This window comes from Oryx dammah, unplaced genomic scaffold, assembly GCF_014754425.2.
Source record: "Oryx dammah isolate SB20612 unplaced genomic scaffold, SCBI_Odam_1.1 HiC_scaffold_4, whole genome shotgun sequence".
In the NCBI taxonomy this organism is placed as follows: Eukaryota; Metazoa; Chordata; class Mammalia; order Artiodactyla; family Bovidae; genus Oryx; species Oryx dammah.
In genome coordinates this window covers 67,765,160-67,788,321 of record NW_024070188.1, presented here as the reverse complement: position 1 = coordinate 67,788,321, position 23,162 = coordinate 67,765,160, and the positions used below count along the sequence as shown (strand labels likewise).

Below are 23,162 nucleotides of genomic sequence, written 5' to 3'. Positions count from 1 at the left end.
GGGCCATTTAACACTGGCCAACACCTTGACACATGCAATCTTAGAAGATCCACACACGAAAGAAGTCCAATTCAATAACATGCAATGACTGGGTTTTATTTGTCTAATTAGATCAACCTCCTGGCATAGTACTTGGCGCAAAGCAGGATGCCCAATGTTTGTGGAACAGGGATCATTTACAGGTGACATCTACAATGTTATGGCTGTATCGGAGGAGCTGCCCAGAGCTCTCTAAGATCTTCAAACCATCTTCCCTTTGGATGTATTTTCATGCAGGACTCAAATCACTACATACTATGCTGTCACTTTTTCCACCTTCTCATTTTTATGTTATCTGACATAGACTTAGGACCAGTTTTGCACAGCTGGGGTAAGGTTACGTGTCTTGCCAAGATGGAGGTTCTGCCATAAACAGAAAACAAAAGAGAAATCAAATCATAGGTTAAGAAGGTTTTTGCAGCCATGAAGTATTACCCTTTACTGCCCATTCTTCTTTGCCACCTTCAAGTCTTGAATATGACAGTCACTGGTGAATCATTCTTGCCGGAGGCATTCCTGTGCTGCCGAGTTTTAGCAGAACAGTGGCAAGACATCTCGGCAGCTACTGCACCCACGCAGACGATGACGCAAAAAGTGGAGATCTGGGTGATTTCTAACGAGACTGTTTGGTTACATTTAATAATTTATCTATTTCATCGGGGTGGGGGACGAGTCCTTTTAGCTAAGGCAGTACTTTGTTAATCAGAATGAATTTCCTAATTTTTTTTTTTCGGCAAACACTACATTTCTCCCTATAAAATTTTATAGGCGTGCTTCTTTTCTTTTAGATCTGGATGTTTTACTAGCGAAAATGACACAGTGAGTAATAAACCTTTCAGGTAACTGCCAGCAGCTCTTAAATTAATATTGAAGTTATAAAAATGAAACTCTTCATAAGGGATCCTGTGCTACAGTGGAATTTTCCATCTGTCTCTGCGGCAGTTCTTTTGTTTTATGCCCCCCTGAACAATACTTACTTCTCTGTGTATCCCAGATATAGCTGTTCAGAACTTCTCCCAGCAGGTACAAGAAGTTCATTAAGATGGTTGTAGACCCGAAGAAGAGGATTCTGGCTCCTGGGCCAATGTGTTCCAGGAAAGGGTACACCCACATCCCGGTTACATGATGCACCCAGCACACCCTGCGGTGGGATCGGAAAGGAGACAGAGATAGAAGTTACTCTGACGTCAGATTTCAGAGCTGCCACTGTGACAAATACAGACCCCCAGCTCCAAACCGCGGTCAGCAATGTCAGTTGCACCTGACGCTCAGCAGCTACCAGAAACTTTGCTGTTGTTGTTTGTTTTCTTTTAATTTTTATTCTAAAATACTGGGTTGGCCAAAAAGTTCACTCCGATTTTTCTATAAGATGTAATGGAAAAAACTGAATGAACGTTTTGGCCAACCCAAGAATTTTACACTCACGGGAAGAGTTGTAAATATGGTACCAAGAGTTGCAGTATGCCCTCCCCTTAGCTTCCCTGCATCTTAGCATCTTATCTAACCATAGGCTTCCCTGGTGGCTCATAGTAAAGAATCCACCTGCCAATGCAGGAGACTCTGGGACAGTGAGATCCCCTGGAGAAGGAAATGGCAACCAACTCCAGTATTCTTGTCTGGGAAATCCCATGGACAGAGGAGCCTGGGTGAGCTACAGTCCATGGGGTTGCAGAAGAGTCAGACACGACAGTGACTAAACAACAGGTAACTACGGTACAGTTGCTAAAATGAAGTAATTAAACTGTAGACGTCACTTGACACTCTCCAGTTTTCCCACCAGTGTCCTTTATTGATCCGGGATCCCATGCTGTTTTTAGCGGTCGTGTCTCCTTAGTTTCCTCCAGTCTTGCACTTTCCCATTCTCTCCTTGCTTCTCTTGACACCTGAAGGGTCTAGTCAAGTATTTGAAACTGTTACTTTTCTAAACACAGTTATATAATCGTCCTAATCTCTTCTTTATGTAACGAAACAATACAGCATTAGGCAACCACACTATTATAACACCTAGGTGAGAATGTTCCAGGAACCTTGCCATGCTGCCGTCCAACTAGGTACCAGTAAGTATCCCATGTGCTGACAGAACCATCCAGTAGCCTCACTGACATCTGGCCTCCCACAGACCACTTTTCGTTTATCTTTTTTTTTCATCCTGCTTTACAAAATCCTTGCTTGTAATTATTCTATTTGTGTTCTGGAGATATTTTAGGCTCACTGGGAATATATCATTAATCTCCATTGTTTTTAAAAGTTTAGTAAGAATATCTGCTTCATTGGTTTAGTCCTGATACAACTGCTGAGAGCTATATTCTAAAATAGTCTTGGGTTCATTACTTTATCAACTGTTGTTAATTCTGAAGACTAAATAGGATACAAACTACTTTACTGAATGGGTAATAAAAATTACTTTAAACATTTATGTGTTTGGGGGTCATTTTCCACATCATCAATGGCTTCACTCCTCTTTGAGCAGCTGATCTATGTGTATATTGCCTATCTATAAACCTCATCTGAGACAACAAACCTGCCTTTATCTTAGAGCTTGCAGTTTCAATGAGGGTGATATTACTCCCACCCAAGGAAGTAAAAATTGGTTCTAGGGAAGTAGCAAAGAAATATTATTCCTTCAATGCATAAAGTAGAGATACATACATACATATATATATATATATTCAGAAAACGAAGATCATGGCATCTGGTCCCATCACTTCATGGGAAATAGACAGGGAAACAGTGGAAACAGTGGCTGACTTTATTTTTTGGGGCTCCAAAATCACTGCAGATGGTGACTGCAGCCATGAAATTAAAAGATGCTTACTCCTTGGAAGAAAAATGATGACCAACCTAGATAGCATATTGAAAAGCAGAGGCGTTACTTTGCCAACAAAGGTCCGTCTAGTCAAGGCCATGGTTTTTCCAGTGGTCACGTATGGATGTGAGAGTTGGACTGTGAAGAAAGCTGAGGGCTGAAGAATTGATGCTTTTGAACTGTGGTGTTGGAGAAGACTCTTGAGAGTCCCTTGGACTGCAAGGAGATCCAACCAGTCCATTCTGAAGGAGATCAGCCCTGGGATTTCTTTGGAAGGAATGATGCTAAAGCTGAAACTCCAGTACTTTGGCCACCTCATGTGAAGAGTTGACTCATTGGAAAAGACTCTGATGCTGGGAGGGATTGTGGTCAGGAGGAGAAGGGGACGACTGAGGATGGGATGGCTGGATGGCATCACGGACTCAATGGACATGAGTCTGAGTGAACTCCAGGAGTTGGTGATGGACAGGGAGGCCTGGCGTGCTGCGATTCATGGGGTCGCAAAGAGTCGGACATGACTGAGCGAGTGAACTGAACTGAACTGAACTGACACACACTGAACATCAACAGATATAGTCTATCTGTGGTATTAAAGTTTCATAGGCTCAGAAATTCCACTCTGAGGTATATATCTAAAAGAACTGAAGCAGAACACAAACAGATATTTGTATATCAATGTTCACAGCAGGATTATTCAAAATAGTCAAAAGGTGGAAACATCCCACGTGTCCATCAGCAGATTAATGGGTGAATAAAATGTTGTATATACACACACAATGGAATATTACTCAGCTACAGAGGGGGATAAAATTTTGATGCATGCTACAACATGGATGAACCCTGAAAACATAATGCTAAGTGAAATAAGCCAGACACAGAAGGGCACATGTTGTATGATTTCATTTATACGAGATACTAGAATAAGCAAATTTGTAGAGACGGAATGTATGATAGAGGTTACCAGGGGCTAGGGGGGATGTGGAATAGGGAGTGATTATATATGGTACCCCCATGGACTGCTGCCCGCCAATCTCCTCTGTCCATGGAATTCTCTAGCCAAGCATACTGGAGTGGGTTGCTATTCCCTTCTGCAGGGTATCTTCGCAAACCAGGGATCAAAACCATGTTTCCTGCATTGCAGGCAGATTCTTTACTGTCTGAGCCACCAGGGAAGCCTGTCGTCCTCATCTACTGATGTAAAAATCAAGAGTTTTTGGAGTAAAATGAGGGCGTGTCAGAAGTGATGATGAAATGTAAAGTTCTCCAGTTAGGGAAGTGGAGAGCTATTCTGAGATGGTGCTCTGATATGGAAGCCACTTTATTTTATTTAACCATCCCATGAGGTAGACTCATCCCCTTTTTACAAACAAAGAAACAGAGACTGGATTAAACAACTTGTCTTTAAAAATGGCAAAGCCAGGAAAGGAATGTACATCTGATTTCTTTTCTCCTGCATGGACTTGCTTCCCTGTATGAGATATTCAAAACTGTCTCCAAAGGAAGAGAAGGTTTTCTTTTTTTTTAAACTTGTTTTGACTTAGTAGGTATCATACTATCTCAGATATAAAAGTCCTGTTATGCGGGGCTTCACCTGAATTGGTGTGAATGATGCAGACACTTGTCTTAACAGGTTGTGGGCTTTCACCGTTTGTTTCCTTGATATAATCAGGGCTCATTTTTTTCTGCACAAAAACGACTCCTGACCTTGCTCATCTGTTGGTGGAGAGTTCTCAGTTCTTGGTTGACTTTCCATTTCTATCTCACTTTAAAGCTTTCCTGTCTTAGTGACCAAACAGCTTCTGCTTAAGGTAACGATGCCAATTTGAATTTTAGTCTAAACAAACGGATGACCATAGTGTGTGTGTGTGTGTGTGTGTGTGTGTGTGTGAGTGAGTGAGTGTGTGCCTGTGCATACATATATATGCATATGCTGCAGTATTACAAGACTGGGATTGACTATTAAATGTCCTTCCAATTTCATTCACTTGAATGTGCAATTAAGATGAATGCCTCCTATTGGAGCTGTGTTGAACACCAGGAATACAGAAGCAAAACGAGGCAAAGGTGATTCTTGTCCCCATGCAGTACAGTCTATCGAGGAATAGAGATACTCATGGAAAAATGACAAGTGTAGTTAGAATTAGGGTAAGTGGAGGAGTGTCACGGGTGCCCAGGGATCATTCTCTGCTTTCTTTGTGAATCTTGCAGTTACTTTTTTTCTGTTATGTATTCAGCTTTCTTTCAAACCAATTTTTTCATAGCTGATGAATATGCACAAATGCTTTCCATTCAAACAATCAAAAAGTTTTCATCAGCTTCATCAATACTGCTCTGTATCTTTCCATCTTGTCAAAGACAATCTTCTCCACTGAGGTTATATTCACTGACTCCAGCTCTGTGCTTTGCACTCTTCTTTCATCAACAGTCTGGCTTCTTTTCTTGATACTCCACCAAAATATACTGGCTCTTTGACCTCAATTTCTCCTCTATGCTCTCTATGTTTCTGACTGCTCTTCTTGGTTTCCTTTCTAAGTTCACCCTTTACTCCAGCCATTCAATGTTGAATTTCCTTAAGGATTGGTTTTTAAACCTTCCTCTCATACTATGTCTTCTTGGCTGATGAGTTTTTCATGTTCAATGCTGCATGTCTACTACCTATACAGATACTCCACAAATCTATGCAGCCTGGAACAGGTGTCTCCTCTGTTCTGGAACAGTTTATCAAACAGTCCTCAAAACATCTCATTTTACATATCTTAAAATTACCTCGAAGTCGATTTAGCTACAGCCAAAGTCATGCTTTCTTTCCCAGCAAACCTGGTCCTTCTCTGACATTCCCGTCAGTCCATTACCTTGCCTTGACAAGGTAATCTCACACACCTCTCTATTATATCTCCACGAGCAACATATGAATTTGTGTTGTGCTTATCTCTGTCTGGAGTGGTGTAATAGTTTTAATTTGTCTCCACATCTACTTTTGTCTCCTTCCGATTTATCCTCACAATTGCCATAGTAAATCTGAACACATTGCATTCCTGCTTCAAACACATCAGTGGCCTTCCAGTGTGTGTGTTTTTTAAGACTTCAGTTTTTAACGAAGTCTAGAGTGCCCTGCATTGAGTTGGCTTCTACCGGCTTCTCTTACACTGGCTTTCATTTGGTTTCTTGGTTTTACCACATTCCCTCATGCCATGTGGATTTACATATGCTTCTATTTCTGTCTACAGTGTTAGTTATCTGCCCCTTAGACTCATTGTTATATTTCTCCTCTATATCTTATCTCAACTATTCTAACTAACCAGCCATCATGCAGGAAGGTTTTCCTTGATCTACTAGAATAGGTCAGATTTTATTCATTCTTATAGAAGCATGAATCTCTTTTAAGCTCTTCTTTTATTAGTACTTAAATCTGAATATCTTCATTTGCATAACATTTCTTCCCCTCTAGCACATCTGAGTTCTGTGAGGTGAGGGACTGTTTCTATTGCTTCATATCACTGCCTCCTCAGCACTTACCATAATGCCTGACACATGGTTGGAGAAGGAATAACTGAATAATGAAGCTGTGATGGGAAGGATGAGTAAGAGTTCGCTGAACAAAGATGGGAGACAAGAACTTTCTAGACAAATGGAAGAGTATGTTCAAAGTCATGAAGACAAGAGAGAATTCACAGATGTTCAAGAAGAAACCATTCTTATTGAAATCAAAGAAGGGGGCACGAAGGGCAGGCAGTTGCCAAACTGTGGGTGGTTTTTTAAGCCAAGGTAAGAATTGTAGACTCTGTCCGAGTGTGGACAACAGGAAGTCTTTGAAGGGTATTAAATAAATGTGAAACAGATCAGATTAACCTGGAAACCAATTGTATCAGAAATGGTGGTAGCCAGAACTGGAGTGGTAGCATTGGGAATGAAAATTAGTTAGTAGATTTAAGAGCTATTTAGACCAGTGTCCATCAAAAACGGTAGGTCATAAGCAACTGCATGCTGTATATGGTCAGGAGAGCAAGTACTTTAGGATGTTTGCAAGCTTGTCAGTTGGTGGCCTGAATTCAACCATGGTGGGAGTATTTATACTGAAAACTGTCAAATGCTATACATCAGGGTCCCCTTTGCTCACCTCCAGAAGAGCTGGTTGTTAAACACTTGCCAGTAACCCACTAGTAACAACAGAAGAAAACATAACAAAAAATATTAGAAAGCTGGGCATATAATGACGATGGAAATTGCTTTGTGAAACTTCTGTTCCACTTGTGCGTGTGTGTGTGTGTGTGTCTACGCTGAGTGTGTGCTTCTGCATGCTGGTTGGGTCATGATGCAGAAGACGTTTCATTTATTTACAGGAAGATTAGTTTGAAAGGCACTGATATAGGAAATAGAATTAAGGGAACTTGATGATGGATTGGATTTAGGCAATGAGGGAACTGAAGTGAGTTAAGAATTAATCATAAATTCCTGGCTTGATTAACTGGGTGGAGAGTATTGCCATTCCCGGAGATAGGGAATGCTGTCAGGGAGCTGGTTTGAGAAGATAGTGAGTTCAGTTTGGATATGCTGAGTCTGAGGCATCTGTAAGATATCCAAGCGGAGATATCCTGAAGGCAGTTACAGGGGTTTGGACTGCAGAGAAAGGACTGATGTGGCAATACAGATATTGGGTTCATTGGCAAAAAGATAGTGGTTGAGGCCATCAGAACAGATTAAGGCAGAGTACACAGTATGATGGAAATAAGTCCATAAAAGAGTTCTGAAAAGGATCAGGATTTAAGGGGGTAGTTTGAGGAGGATGTGGCTAAAAAGGATACCCAAAACAAGTAAGCTAGAGACATGGAAGACACACAGAAGCGTAGTAGCTCTTGAAGTCAATGGACAAGTGGTTCTACAGTAGTTATTGTTCACTTGCTAAGTCGTGTCCAATTCTTTGTGACCCCATGGACTACAGCATGCCAGGCTTCCCTGTCCTTCACTATCTCCTGGAGTTTGCTCAAACTCATGTCCATTGAATAGGTGATGCCATCCAACTATCTTAGTCTCTGTCACCTCCTTCTCCTCCTGGCCTCAATCTTTCTCAGCAACAGGATCTTTCTAATGGGTTTTCTCTTTGCATCAGGTGGCCAAAGTATTGGAACTTCAGCATCAAGTTCTTCCAATGAATATTCAGGGTTGATTTCCTTTAGGATTGACTGGGTCAATCTCTCCTTGCTGTCCAAGGGACTCCCAAGAGTCTTTTCCAACCCACAGTTCGAAAGCATCAATGCTTCAGCACTCAGCCTTCTTTGGAGAAGGAAATGGCAACCCACTCCAGTATTCTTGCCTGAAAAACCCTGAGAGGGTCAAGAAGCAGAAACCCACCTGAGCAGTTTAGCTCCTAGCCTGTACGCCAGCACTCCCTGAGTGCTCTGAGGACTAAAATGCAATGGATGGGAACAGCTGGTAATGTGCTCAGAACCAAAAAAAAAATAACCCCACTTTGAAATCTCTGCATAAATCTTTTTTCTTTTTTTTCCCCCGTTGACTATAAAACCAACTCAAGTTCAGTGTAGAAAATATGTGAGACACAGACATTTTACAAGAAGTAAGATAAATCAGTTTTGGTGAAGCTTTATCCCCTGGAGATGGAAGTGCAACCCATTCCAGGATTCTTGCCTGGGAAATCCCATAGACAGAGGAGCCTGGCGGGCTACAATCCATGGGGTCACAAAGAGCTGGACACGACTTAGAGATTGAACAACAACAACAGTAACACAAGACTGAGTCTCTTAAAAAAGTCAGAAATTGAATTTTACAACTTCTCCCAAGGAGAGAAAAGCCACTGCAGGGATAAAGTGATAAACACTTCCTTCAGAGAAGGTTCTGACTTACCCCTTAAGAAAGAGTCACATCACACGTGCAGCTGGCCTGTTGGAATTTACGACTGCTCTGCAGGCAATGAGCATGCACCCCAAGGTGGGGTGAGACAAAGGATGTGCATTAGCTTTTTGCCCAGTGGTTTTCTGTGCCTCTCATGTGATACCTCCAACCTGATGCTTCTGAAGGACTTTTCAAGGGTAGTTTTGACCTTTGGCTCAACTGCTGACTTTAGACCTAGCCCTCTCTTTAGACCTAACTATCTCATGTGAGGGTCATTCTAAAGGCCCTTTGGATATGTCCTGAGTATTGACTGCATGGAGACTGGCTCCTGCTACATTTCTGAGAATCTAGATTTCTGAAGTGTTTTGGAGTTTGTGTACTCATTTATCCAACAAAGATTTCTTGAGTCTCTACTGTGTGCCAGGTGGGGTGAGCAGTCATGAGGGTGCAAAGGTGTGCCCTTGAGGAGATCAGTGTGGAATGGGTGCCGAATTTCCCACTGAAAAGGCTGTAGGTTCCAGAGAAAATGACAAAGGACATTTGTTTAGGTGAGAACAGGGCTCTGAAAATGGGACTCAAAAAGCTCTCCTTGGTGATGTGTATGAGAATTCATGCATCAATTCACAGGCAAATGCCAAATGGAGGCATCTCATTCCAGCAGCATGGAAACATCCTCTAACTCAGTTAACAGAGAGAATTTTAGATGCTAGAGATATAATTAGACAGTTCTTCATTTACTGTGGGTTTAAAAGAGCATTCTTAAGACAGTCTTTTAAGGTAAAATCAAAGTTTAAGATTCATCAAAGTCTTTTCAGGTTTCTCATCAGAGCCAGCCTAAATTTACAGGATGTATCTCTACATGGGGCTTCCCTGGTAGCTCAAGGGTAAGGAATCTGTCTGCCAATGCAGAAGCTGGGGGTTCAATCCCTGGGTGGGGAAGATCCCCTGGAGAAGGGAATGGCAACCCACTCCAGTCTTGTTGCCTGGAGAATCCCAAGGATAAAGCAGCCTGATGGGCTATAGTCCATGGGGTTGCAAGAGAGGCAGACATGACTGAATGACTAAACAACAACAATCTCTACATGGGGCAAGCTTCATGGGTGCAGTCACATGGGGTCCTGTGCTCAGAAGGGCCTCACAGTGGGCTTAAGGCTCTGCTGTCACCATCTTGAAATTCATAATAATTTTTGAACAAGGAGCTCCATGTTTCTATTTTGTTCTGGGCCCCACAAATTATATAGCAGGTCCTGTCTATGCAGTTGCATTATCAATATGCATGCGTGCTAAGTTGCTTCAGTGGTGTCCAACTCTTTGCCACCCTATGGACTATAGCCTGCCAGACTCCTCTGTCAGTGGGATTCTCCAGTCAAGAATACTGGAGTGAGTTGTCATATCCTCCTGCAGGGCAACTTCCTGACTGAGGGATTAATTCCGCATCTCGTGTCTCCTGCACTGGCAGGCTGGTTCTTCACCACTAGCACCATCTGGGAAGCCCTGTGTCATCTATACTGCAGATCAACATCCAGTTCATCCACATGGTAGTTAGGTCACCTTGGATACTATTGACAGTATTGCTTCCTTTAACGATGTAGTCATCAGATAACATAAAGTTCTCAGAACAGTCAACTTAGGTTAGACAAAAAAGCAAGCAAACAAAACAAACAAGAAAGCTTTCCACTGCTTCTCTTTAGGCAGAGATGTATAATATTTTCCTGTACTTCTCATACACAAAGATGTTTTCAAGGTTACTTAGTCCCTCCACCCATCTCCAGGGAAAGAGGCAAATTGTGCATGCCTCCCAAAATGCATTCCTATAATGAGGTAATGAGAGGGTGTGCTTTCTTCCTGATTTAAAACGACAAATATCAGAGTAATTTATCCACAAAGGCAGGCCAATAATCTACTTCAGAATATTCCTCCCACACACAGGTCCTGGCACACGTGTAAACTGGTTTCAAATGACTGGCTTCCTCTGGGTCCCACACTCTATAGCCTACCTGGTCTTATGCTGATGTTTCCCTGAAGAGAATTCAATGTGAATTTCTCTTAATGAAATTCATGAGTGGTTTTGCTTAAGTTTAATCATGTGGACCTTCTCAAAGCATCAAGGTGCCAAGCTGACACGTTTCTGAACACGGTAGGGAACACGTGTTTTTTTCTGGAGGTGGGGAGTGCGGTCAGCAAGGGATTGTTGTGGCCCAAGCAATCATCAGAATTGGCTGTGGGAGTGAGCAACTTGTGCATTTAAACTGCTGCCTCTGGAAAAGGAGGAGGAAGAACATCCTAAATCCCACAACCAAAAAGCATAGGTTTCCAGGTTTTGCAGAAGTGATCTCTAGGGTCTCTCTAGCACATTTCATCCATCTCTCTTTACTAGATTCTTGTTTTTAGGATTACAGACAATGTTCGGGTTATCCCTGACATGATTACGTCTTCTTTAATCCCATGACCTCCTTGGACTGCCAGTCTCTCTAACTGCCAACTTTCTTTAATAAACAGCAACACTTCCAGACATTTCTTTTTCCCTGAAGAATATCTTCTTATGTTTCTTCTATGTCAGGTTTGCAGACAATGAATTCCCTTAGTTTTTTATTTTTTGGTCTGAGAAAATTTTTATTCTTCCTTTATGTTCTATTCTATCCTTTATGAAGGATAATTTTGCTGGATAAAGAATTCTAGGTTGATGGTTTTTCCTTTCAACAGTTTGTAAACTAAAATAACTCTAAATGAAGCAATAGAAACCACAGATAGGACTTCCCTGGTGGTCCAGTGGTTAAAATTCACCAGCCAATGCAGGGGACACGGGTTCAATCTCTGGTCTGGGAAGATGCCACATGCCTCGGAGCAACTAAACCTGTGCACCGCAACTACTGAGCCTGCGCTCTAGAGTCCCAGAGCCACCTCCACTGAGTGCATGCAACTAGAAACAGTGAGCTGCACAAGGGAAGCCACTGCCCTGAGAAGCCCGAGCACCACAACTCGAGAGCAGCCCCTGCTCTTTGCAGCCAGAGAAAGTCTATGTGCAGCAACGAAGACCCAGCACAGTCAAAAATAAATAAATTTGAAAAAGAAACTATAGATAAATGAACACTGACCTCAAAATTTCTTCTATCACAAGACCTTAACTGCCTGCCCCAGCTGCTGCTGCTTCTGGTATTCAATGAGTTCCCCAGTTTCCAGCCCTGCTGACTTTGACTCTCTCCCTTGAACTCACTCTGGTCTGTCCATTGGGAAAGCCCACACCTCTTCTATCATCCATCCAACTTTAAAGGTCAAAGGATGCCTTCCAACAACTTCAAGCTGGAAATCTTCAGTCCTTGATTGAGTTTAAACTTCTTCTATCTTGATCCTGGGTCCTTTCCATTTCTGTCTTACCAGCCACACTCTTATTTCCTAGTAATTCCTGCTCTCCATCTATCTCACTGAAGTTTTCTCTTTAAAGTATTTTAAAATATATTTAATATACAACATAATTTTAATGCCTCCATGTATGTTACATTTACATGAGCCATTTATGATGAAGACGAGAACTACAAGGGAAAGTCTTACAATGTACTGTGGAGACTTCATGGATTAAAGCAGATAAAATTGAAGCACTGAAGTCTTATCAATTCATAAACATTTTTGGATCTCCTAGCCTCTGGGAAGGAGAAAAGTAAATTGAATTAAAAGTTAGTTTTTACTCTCTCCTGAGTGAGTGGCAGAAATGATGTTTGAGGAGGACTGAATAGAAAAATAGATGGGGAAACAGTAGAAACAGTGTCAGACTTTATTTTGGGGGGCTCCAAAATCACTGCTGATGGTGATTGCAGCCGTGAAATTAAAAGACGCTTACTCCTTGGAAGAAAAGTTATGACCAACCTAGATAGCAGTTTGAAAAACAGAGACATTACTTTGCCAACAAAGGTCCGTCTAGTCAAGGCTATGGTTTTTCCAGTGGTCATGTATGGATGTGAGAGTTGGACTGTGAAGAAGCTGAGTGCCGAAGAATTGATGCTTTTGAACTGTGGTGTTGGAGAAGACTCTTGAGAGTCCTTTGGACTGCAAGGAGATCCAACCAGTCCATTCTGAAGGAGATCAGCCCTGGGATTTCTTTCAAAGGAATGATGCTAAAGCTGAAACTCCAATACTTTGGCTACCTCATGTGAAGAGCTGACTCATTGGAAAAGACTCTGATGCTGGGGAGGATTGGGGGCAGGAGGAGAAGGGGACGACAGAGGATGAGATGGCTGGATGGCATCACTGACTCGATGGACATGAGTTTGGGTGAGCTCCGGGAGTTGGTGATGGACAGGGAGGCCTGGCATGCTGCAATTCATGGGGTCGCAAAGAGTCAGACATGACTGAGGGACTGAACTGAACTGAACTGAATAATAATGGTAAGGCATAGTAAATTCTGCTTGAATGACTAAGGACCAGTTGACTTCTCTGGGGGTCTCTGTTAGAACAAGCCAGGCTGCCTCACAGAGCTCCCTTGCTGATGTGAGCTCCAATAACTGATTCACAACCAATGGGAATGACACTTCCCAGTAACCGCTATTTTTCAACAACAGAGACAATGCGAAAATCCAGGTGTTGAATCCCTATGAAGATGAATACCTACACAAATGCAGCAAAAATCTGAAAGCAATTTTCTTCCCTCAGTGTTACGCTTTATATGTTAAAAGTTAATTTTTTCATGTTTATTCCAATTTCCAACACAACATTTTCATGGTGGAAGATTCAACTTAATAGTGAGGGTATCAGTACAGATATATGTCACTGCAATATACTTTTTAATGAAAATTTTGGGGGAATTAAAAGATAATTGCTTTAAAAAAAAGTTGATTTTTTTCTTCCCTAGTTTCACACTGTACTCTTTTTAGGCACAATCACGAACTTGATTTTTGTAAGATTCAGTGATGACTATCCTAGTCATCACTTAAGCTCTATTTGTCTCTAGAGCAATGATATGTGGCCACTGAAGGTCATTAATAGGACAAAGTCCCACTTCTTGGACAGCTCCTTAAAAGAAACCCTGAGTGGATGGCATGTCCTCCTTGGGTATCACACCCAAAGACCAGCTTCCTGCTTTGCCAGTATTATCAATATTCTATTTCTTTTCATTAAGCAGTGACACAGTGAGTTTCTGGTTACTGTCTATATTACAAATGGGAATAACAAAAGAAGGACTGCTACCATGGAAACCCACCTGATGGCCTTTGTGGTGAGCTCCTTGCTACTTGAATACAAGCAAACGCCACACAATAAAGGGCTGATCAACATTAGGCATGGAGCGTCTATGCAAGAGCACTGATTATTAACTTTAATGAATGCCTTGAACATTGCAATCCAAGGCAGCATTATTCTTGTCCAACCTCATTATTAGAAAAGCACAGGGGAACTTGCATTAAGATATACTTTGGATTGCAAAGCAAGAGTCAATTTAAGGCCATCTCCCACTATTTGTCTCTTGTAAAAACAAGCTACATAGTTTAAAGATGCATGCACTCAGAAATAAACTATTAAAAGCAAACTAAGAAGCTGGATTGTTGCCAGCTATATTTCAATAGATCAATCTCACTTAATTTGTATGTGTCAGACATTGCTTCCTCTACGAAGTGCCTTCCTCAAAGGAAATTAATTCAAAGGCTCTGAGCATACAGTGTTTTAAATGCAGCTATAATTTATATGGGTAGATAATTTTTTTAAGTTCAAGATTTCTTTCTAGTTCATATTTATTATTTTTGGCTGTACTGGGTCTTTTTTTGCTTCATGCAGGCTTTCTCTAGTTGCAGCAAGTTGGGGCTACTCTCTAGTTGTGATGCATGGAAGTCTTGTTGTGGCTTCTCTTGTAGTGGAGCACAGGTTTTAGGTGAGTGGGCTTTAGCAACTACAGCATGCAGGCCCTAGAGCTTGGGCTCAGTAGTTGTCACACATGCCCAGCCACCCCGAGGCCTGTAGAATTCTCCCAGAACAGGGATCAAACCCGCATCACCCATGCTGGCAGGTGGACTCCCAACCACTGGACAACCAGGGAAATCCTTGGGGAGATATTTCAAAGATGAGTTTATTTGGCTAAATTCAGGGAACCCCTATTAACTCAATATGCTAGTAAAATTTTTTAGTTTCCATTACTAAAAAAAAATTAATATCTTGGGGGGAGTATACATAGTGAAGGGCTTCCCAGATGGCACAGTGCTAAAGAATCCACCTGCCAATGTCAAAGACGCAAGAGACACAGGTTTGATCCCTGGGTTGGGAAGATCTCCTGGAGTAGGAAATGGCAACCCACTTCAGTATTCTTGACTGGAGAATTCCATGGACAAAGAAGCCTGGTGGGCTACAGTCTAGGAGTCACAAAGAGTTGGACATGACTAAGTGACCGTGTGTGAGCATAATAGTGAAAGTTTAATTGAGTTAACCAAAGGAATACAAAATTTGAGTTAACAGAATTGATGGTAGTTGTGGGGGAGCATATCACTAGTAGTTTTCTTTTCTAGTTTTTATTTGGCCACACTGCACAGCTTGCCCAATCTTAGGTCCTCTACCAGGGACTTTCCTGGGCCCCCAGCAGTGAAAGCACTGAGTCCTAACCACTAGATCGCCAGGGAATTCCCAGTTTTCTTTCTTTTGAAAAAAGCACTTTCACTCGCTCCATTATCAATTAAAGTATAGTACTCTAATGCTAGATTACATTTGAAATCCCAGCTAGTTTCCTATTCTTTTTACCTGTTTCCACCAGAGAGAATAGCTTCTTGCCACTTTTGATTTATATTCTAGAAACCTTTATTCAAAAATGGAATACCAAATGTGGACAGAAAGAAAATGGGAGAATCAATGGGCTAATACTGCTAGAAAATTTGTTTTCAGCTTTGATGGAAGGCTGGTTCAGAAACAGAAATAAATATTCATCACCCTAGTTCTCACTTATTAAGAGAGTGAAAATTTATCTCTGAGGAATTGCAACCACCAATGTGTTGGAAAGACAGGCACATTACTATCCTGCTCAGATTCTCAGCCTCTTTGACCCTCATGGGTTCATGGTTTTGCACTATGCATCACTCATTCATTCATTTATTCCTTCAAAATGTACTGAGCCCTGATTAGGCACATGTGTTGTCTCAGGCACTGGGGAATCACACTGAGAATGTCCTAGTAGTTACTGCCCATCAGCTTGGCAGGGATGGAGGGAAGGGGCTGCAGAGCAGCACAGTGAGTGCTTTGATGGGTGGCTGGAAAGGGCTGGAAAGTGGCACCACCAGCAACCTAGAGTATCAGGGATGGCTTCCTGGAGGAAGTGATGTCTGATCTGAGACTCAAAGATATAGTTTTGTATCAGTGTTGTATCTTCTGAATTTTATAACATTGTAATCTGTTTATTAAAAAAATTTTTAAAAGATAGAATGGATGAGCGAGTGAAGCCTGGAAGAAAATGGTCCCCGGGGAGAGAATACTGTGAATGCCAGAGGTGAGAGAGACCGAGGGAGGTTCAGGGAACTACAAAAGATTAGGAGAGCTGGTGTGTGCAGTTCCAGAGAAGAGGCAGAACTCATGTTCAAAGGTTTTTGTAGGCCATAAGATTACATGTCCACGCAGAATTATTTTTGGTCTCAAAGGGGCCCTCTCTGTGGCTTGATACCTTTCAGCTTCTCTGTTACCTCTTTTCCCTTTAACTATGTATACATTATACCTTTAAACTTTCATCTTCAGCCCAAAAAGTGGAAACAATCCAAAGATGTCCCTCAAGTGATACATGGAGAAATGAACTGTGGTATATCCAGACAATGACATGTTATTTGGCAGTAGAAATGGCTGAAGTATCAATTCATACTACAATATGGGTGAACCTTGAAATCATGATGATAAGTGAAAGAAGTCAGAATAAAAAGCCACACACTGTATGATTCTATTTACATGAAATATCCAGAATAGGCAATGCATATAGACGGAAAGTGGATGAGCCCCTTCCAGGGGCTGGGGGAAGAGTGACTGCTTGAAGGTGCAGGGATTCTTCTGGGGGTGATAAAAATGTTCTGGAATTAGGATAATGCTTGAACAACTTTGTGCATATTTTTAAAACCACTGAATTGTACACTTTAAAAGGGTGAATGCTATGATATACAAGTTATATCTCTCTCTAAAAAAAAAAACAAGGTAGAGGTACAGATGAAACAAGTTTGGCAATATATTGATAACTGTTGGTGCTAAGTGACGGATAAGGGGGTATATTTGCTGTTGCTTAGTCGCTAAGTTGTGCCCTACTCTTTTTTTGACCCCATGGACTGTAGCCCACTCCACCCTTCCCCCAGGCTCCTCTGTCCATGGGATTTCCCAAGCAAGAATACTTGAATGCATTGCCATTTCCTTCTCTAGGGGAATCATCCTGACCCAGGGATTGAACCCAATTTCCTGCACTGCAGGTGGATTCTTTACCGCTGTGCCACGAGGGAAGCCCCACATATTATATTATTCTTTCTTAAAAAACCAAAAACAAAAAACCCTTTCCATGTCACCCATCTTCCTCCTTGCAGTTAGGCAATTTTATGTCACAGAGAAATCAGAAACCAAGGGCTAACTTAGCTGTGGTCACCAAACCTTAACATTTGCTTATAGCCTTTCCTCATTCATTCATTTCTGAGTTTGATAAATGCTTTGTGCAAACATCCTGCTAGGAGGTGGGGATACAGAAATTAACAGAAGAGGACTAGCTCCCACCCTTAGGATATCCCCATTAGGAAAGAAAGCCAGACATGTAAGGAGGTATTCCAAATAAGCAAGAAGCAGGAAGAAGAACAAGAGCAGACCTAAACTATATGGGAATCAGGGAAGACCTCTTGGAAGAAGTAATGTTTAAGATAAAAAATTGGGGGTAGAAATTCAGTAGGTATCTATGTTTAGTTTACTTTAGTATATCTGGTTGGAGATATTGTTGCAACCAAGGGAGGTCAGGGGTATTGTGTCTATGGAAGGGAGTTGGCCTGATCTGACGGTTCTTCAGCCAACTGACAATTTTTCTTGAGCTGTTCATCCCTCTGGGCCTGATCAGATCTAAACAGAGCCTTAATGACAATTTCTGGATTTCTCTAGAGGCTGGCAAGAATTTATGAATGAACTGTGACTTCTTTCTTGCAGTCTTCCATTACAGCTAAGAACCAGAGCTAATTCCAGCCTTCAGACTCCATTTTCTTTCATATCCAATGTTTTTCCAGCAGAATATCACGGGGCTAAATTACTCACTCTAGTCACAAAACGATTTGTATTTGTACCTGCAAATTTATGCGTTGTTTTAATTTACGTAAGATTTTTGTACGTAATTCTCAGCTTTTAAGGATGACTTAGACATCCTGTTTTTCTACTCTCAGGTGAGAATATCATGGCCCAAGGATACGTCATGGCTGAAGGAAAAATAATGCTACCAAAAAAGAAAAAAAAAAAATCCCCCCCAAATTGGAAACAAAAACAAACTACTGAAGAGTTTTAAACAGGAGGATTGGCAGGATCAGATTTGCATTTTAAAATAATCTCTGGCCAAGAAGCAGAAGGTGGACAAGGAGGCAGCTGAAGAAAGCTTGTTCAGAGGGCTTGAGAGTTAGGGAGTGAGGAGCTGAATGGGGCTGTCAAGGAGGCCGAGAAGGAGAAGCCAAAGACAGCCTGACATCTTAGGAAACTGACAAATCGATCGATCAGACAACCAACCAACCAAACAAAAATCCAACTGAGAAAACAATGTTGCGGAGAGGCAAAATAAAAGCAGTTTTGATAGGGAAAGGAGAGTAATTGGAGCTGGGAAAATGTCAGTGGTTCCAGATGCACTGACCTGTCACGGCCTGACTGTGATTTGCTGTTTCTTGCCTCTAGACTGTCTCCTTGCTCTTCAGGGGACTCCCTTACTTGGGACCTTCTCGTGGCTAATTTTTACTCACCCTTCTCAAGGGCCAGAAGCCTTCCATGAACCTGTAAGTTTGGGATAGGGTATGCTCCTGTGGGCTCTTCCCAGGTGGTCCAAGTGGTAAAGAACTCTCTTGCCAATGCAGGAGACACAAGAAATGTGGTTTTGATCCCTGGGTTGGGAAGATCCCCTGGAGGAGGAAATGGCAACCCACTCCAGTATTCTTGCCTGGAGAATCCCATGGACAGAGGAGCCTGGTCTCTGGTGGGCTACGGTCCATAGGATCACAAAGAGTCAGACATGACTGAAATGACTTAGCACACATCCACGCAGGCATGTTCCTCTGGACTGTGAGAGCCTCCTGTATTTCTTGTATTAGAGCCCTTGTGAACTGTAAGGCAACTGCTGTTTTTTAAGATTTTTTTTTTTAAGGAGAACTATTTCTTAGAAATCTTGATTGAATTTGTTACAATATTGTTTCTTTTGTTTATGTTCTGGTTTTCTGGCTGAGAGGTGTGTGGGATTTTAACTCCCTAACCAGAGAGTGAACCTGAACTCCCTGCATTGGAAGGCGAAGTCTGAACCACTGGACCACCAGGGAAGTCCCAGGTAATTGCTTTTTAATTTTCCTCTATCCTCTAACAAACCATAAACTCCTGAAGGCAGAGCTGAGATTTATACACTGCTCACCTCCTACACTTAACACCGTGCCTGACACGTGGGAGGGAAATACTTGTCTGTGAGAGCTAAGGAGCTTCATCCCAAATCAACACGAACCTGATGCTTTCAGAATAGAGGAGAAGTAAAATATGATCATAATAACCAAGATAGTTCCTTCTCTTACTTTGAAAATTATTAAGGAACTAGGTCTACCTTAATGTATAAAGACACAGTTTAGAATGGCTGTTTTCAGCAAATTTGGAAAACTCAGCAGTGGCCATAGGACTAGAAAAGGACAGTTTTCACTCCAATCCCAAAGAAGGGCAATGCCAAAGAATGTTCAAACCACCACACAATAGCACTCATTTCACATGCTAACAAGATAATGTTCAGTCCTTCAAGCTAGGCTTCAACAGTACGTGAACCAAGAACTTCCAGACTTATAAGCTGGATTCAGGAAATGCAGAGGAACCAGAGATCAAATTGCCAACATCCGCTGGATCATAGAAAAGCAAGGGATTTCTAGAAAAACATCTACTTCTGCTTCATTGACTATGTTAAAGCCTTTGACTGTGTGGTTCATAACAAACTGCTAAAGAAAACTTTTAAAGAGATGGAAATACCAGACCACCTTACCTGCCTCCTGAGAAATCTGTATGCAGGTAAGGAAGCAACAGTTATAACCGGATATGGAAAAACAGACTGGTCCCAAATTGGGAAAGGAGTACATCAAGGCTGTATACTGTCACCCTGCTTATTTAACTTATAATGCAGAATATATTATGAGAAATGCCGGGCTGGATGAAGCTCAAGCTGGAATCAAGGCTGCCAGGAGAAATGTCAATAACCTCAGATACACAGATGACACTACCCTTATGGCAGAAAGCAAAGAGGAACTAAAGAGATTCTTGGTGAAGGTGAAAGAGGAGAGTGAAAAACCTGAGTTAAAATTCAGCAGTCAAAAAATGAATATCGTGGCATCCAGTCCCATCACTCCATGGCAAATAGATGGGGAAAATATGGAAACAGTAACAGGCTTTATTTTCTTGGGCTCCAAAACATTGCAGACAGTGACTGCAGTCATGAAATTAAAAGACGCTTGCTCCCTGGAAGAAAAGCTATGACCAACCTAGAGTCGTTACTTTGCCAACAAAGATCCATATAGTCAAAGCTATGATTTTTCCAGTATGGATAGGAGAACTGGACCATAAAGAAGGCTGAGCACCAAACAATTGATGCTTTTGAACTGTGGTGTTGGAGAAGACTCTTGAGAGTCCCTTGGACAGCAAGGAGATCAAACCAGTCAATCCTAAAGGAAATCAGTCCTGAATATTCATTGGAAGGACTGATGTTGAAGCTGAAACTCCAATCCTTTGGCCACCTGATGCGAAGAACTGACTCACTGGAAAAGACCCTGATGCTGAGAAAGATTGAAGGCAGGAGGTGAAGGGGACGACAGAGGATGAGACGGTTGGATGGCATCACCAACTCGATGGACATGGGTTTGAGTAAGCTCTGGGAGTTGGTGATGGACAGGGTGTCTGGTGTGCTCCAGTCCATGTAATTGCAAAGTGTTGGACATGACTGAGTGACTCACCTGAACTGAACTGAGACAGAGAGATCCATGACAGATAAGTAGGATCTGGAACTAATATTTATGGAAGACATAACTGAGGGAAGGGTGGGGTTGGATAGGGGTATGGGGAGGTGAAAGCTTTGAAGCTGAAAGGAGCGTATTACCCTTGACAATTGGTGTGAAGATCACCGTGGCTAGAGCTAAGCAAAGGTGAAAGAGAAGGAGGATGAAGATACAGAGGTGGTGGAATCAAACAATGTAGGTCCCCTAGGCCATGTAAAGGAATTTTGGAATTTATCCCTAGACACAATGGGAAGTCATTCACATTCTCTGAGCAATTGAGTGGCATGATCATATGTGGTTTTACAAAAGAACTGAGGGATCCTATATACAGACAAGTTAGAGGTGAAGAAATGCCAGCTCTTTGCAGTAGCTCAGGAGAGAGATAACTGCAGCTTGGACCATGCTGTCGGCAATGGAGAGGGATCAAAGTGTAAGTATTCTAAATGCACTTTGGAGGCACAGAAGCCAAAAACTGGTGGATGATTCTTTGTAGTGGGTCCAAGAGAGATGGGCTGAGGAGGTTTCATAGTTTTGGGGCATGAAACACTGAGTGGGTGGCAACGCTCAGGGGATAGAGACTTGGGGGTGTGATTGGGAAAGCACATGAATTAGGTTTGCTGCTGCTAAAGGGGAGAGGCTTGTGAGAAAACATCAAGAGAGAGCTCTGAGCTGGAGATCTGAGACAGTGGCTGCAAAAATGGAGTGTGATATAAGTTGTTTCAGTCATGTCAGGCTTCCCTGGTGGCTCAGATCGTAAAGAATCTGCCTGCAATGCGGGAGACCCAGGTTCAATCCTGGGTCAGGAAGATCCCCTGAGAAAGGAATGGCAACCCAGTCCATTATTCTTGCCTGGAGAATCCCATGGACAAAGGTCCTGGAGAGCTATGGTCCATGGGGTTGCAAAGAGCTGGACACGACTAAGTGACTAACTATGTACACTAACGATGGGTTTACCTATTGATAAGAGGTGGTTTTTTAAAAAAAAGAGAGGGAGACCAGGACTTCTCTAGTGGTACAGTGGTTAAGAATTCTGCTTGCAATGTAGGGGACACAGGTTCAATTCCTGGTTGGAGAGCTAGATCCCACATGCCTCAGAGCAAGTAAGCCTGCGTGTTGCAACTACAGAGATAGGGCACCCTGCAAACTGCAACTAGAGAGTCCTTGTGCCTCAATGAAAGATCCTGTGTCCCACAACTAAGACCCGAGGCAGCCAAATAAATAAATATTTTTAAAAAGGAGGACCTCCATTACAAGAGTAGATCTCAAGTTAGGTATTCTTGCCATGAAAAAAAAAATAATAATAAATAAAAAGAGAAGAAGACATGAGTTTCAAAGGACTCCAGCACTGGGTAGAGTGGGAAGAGCCAGTCAGTGATGCTGAGAGAGCAGGGAGGAAATTAGGGTGGTTGTTACATCAGCTAAGTCAGGGAGGAGAGTGATTCAGGAAGTGGGGGGATATTTTAGTATCAGAACTGCTGACATGTCAGTTGAGAAGAGGTCTATAAAGCATCCAGTGGGTTTATCAAAATAGAAGTTCTTGGTGACATTCGCAAAGGTTTAACCAAAGTGATGAAGCTTAAATCACACTGGAGTGGCTTATAATCCCATTCACATAGTATACTCTGTGTTAGATACTGACCTATACGCTTCACATGTACTAAAACTTAATCTTCCTTTAGTCATCACAGCAACCTTATGAGGTAGGTACTCTTCTTACACCATTCTACAGATGAGGACATGCAGACACAGGGAGGTCATGTGATTTGCTCAAGGTCATATGAGAAAAGTGGAATCCAGGCTCAGGCAGCCTGCCTCTAAAAATCCATTCTCCCGATGGTTCCCCTGTCCTATCTGCTAAGTGTGTAAATGGGGGTAGAGACAGTGTAGACAACTCTTTGGTTGGATAGCTTGACTGACTCAATGGACATAAACTGGGGCAAACTCTAGGAGATGGTGAGCGACAGGGGGCCTGGCGTGCTGTGGTCCATGGGGTCGCCGAGAACTGGACACAACTTGGGGACTCAACAACAACAACAACAACAACAGACAACTCTTTGGAGAAACTGGGCTGTGATAGGAAGATAGTTCAGTTCAGGTCAGTCACTCAGTAGTGTCTGACTCTCTGTGACCCCATGGACTGCAACACGTCAGGCCTCCCTGTCCATCACCAACTCCTGGAATTTACCCAAACTCATGTCCATTGAGTTGGTGATGCCATCCAACCATCTCATCCTCTGTCGTCCCCTTCTCCTCCCGCCTTCTATCTTTCCCAGAATCAGGGTCTTTTCAAATGAGTCAGC

At 42.3% G+C, this 23,162-nt stretch overlaps 1 protein-coding gene across 4 annotated transcripts in view; it reads right to left on the bottom strand.

Moving 5' to 3' along the window:
- Positions 1–23,162, bottom strand: part of AIG1 (androgen induced 1) — a 256,859-nt gene that overhangs the window by 5,674 nt on the left and 228,023 nt on the right. For 2 of the 4 annotated variants that reach the window (XM_040238596.1, XM_040238597.1), the window contains 2 exons: positions 1,017–1,180; positions 76–402 (listed from right to left, as the gene is read on the bottom strand). In XM_040238596.1, the coding sequence (XP_040094530.1) occupies positions 377–402; positions 1,017–1,180 (190 nt within the window). In that variant the 3' untranslated portion in view covers positions 76–376. Of the gene's footprint in view, positions 1–75; positions 403–1,016; positions 1,181–23,162 lie in introns of those variants that run through there. The other 2 variants (XM_040238595.1, XM_040238598.1) reach the window with 1 other exon arrangement.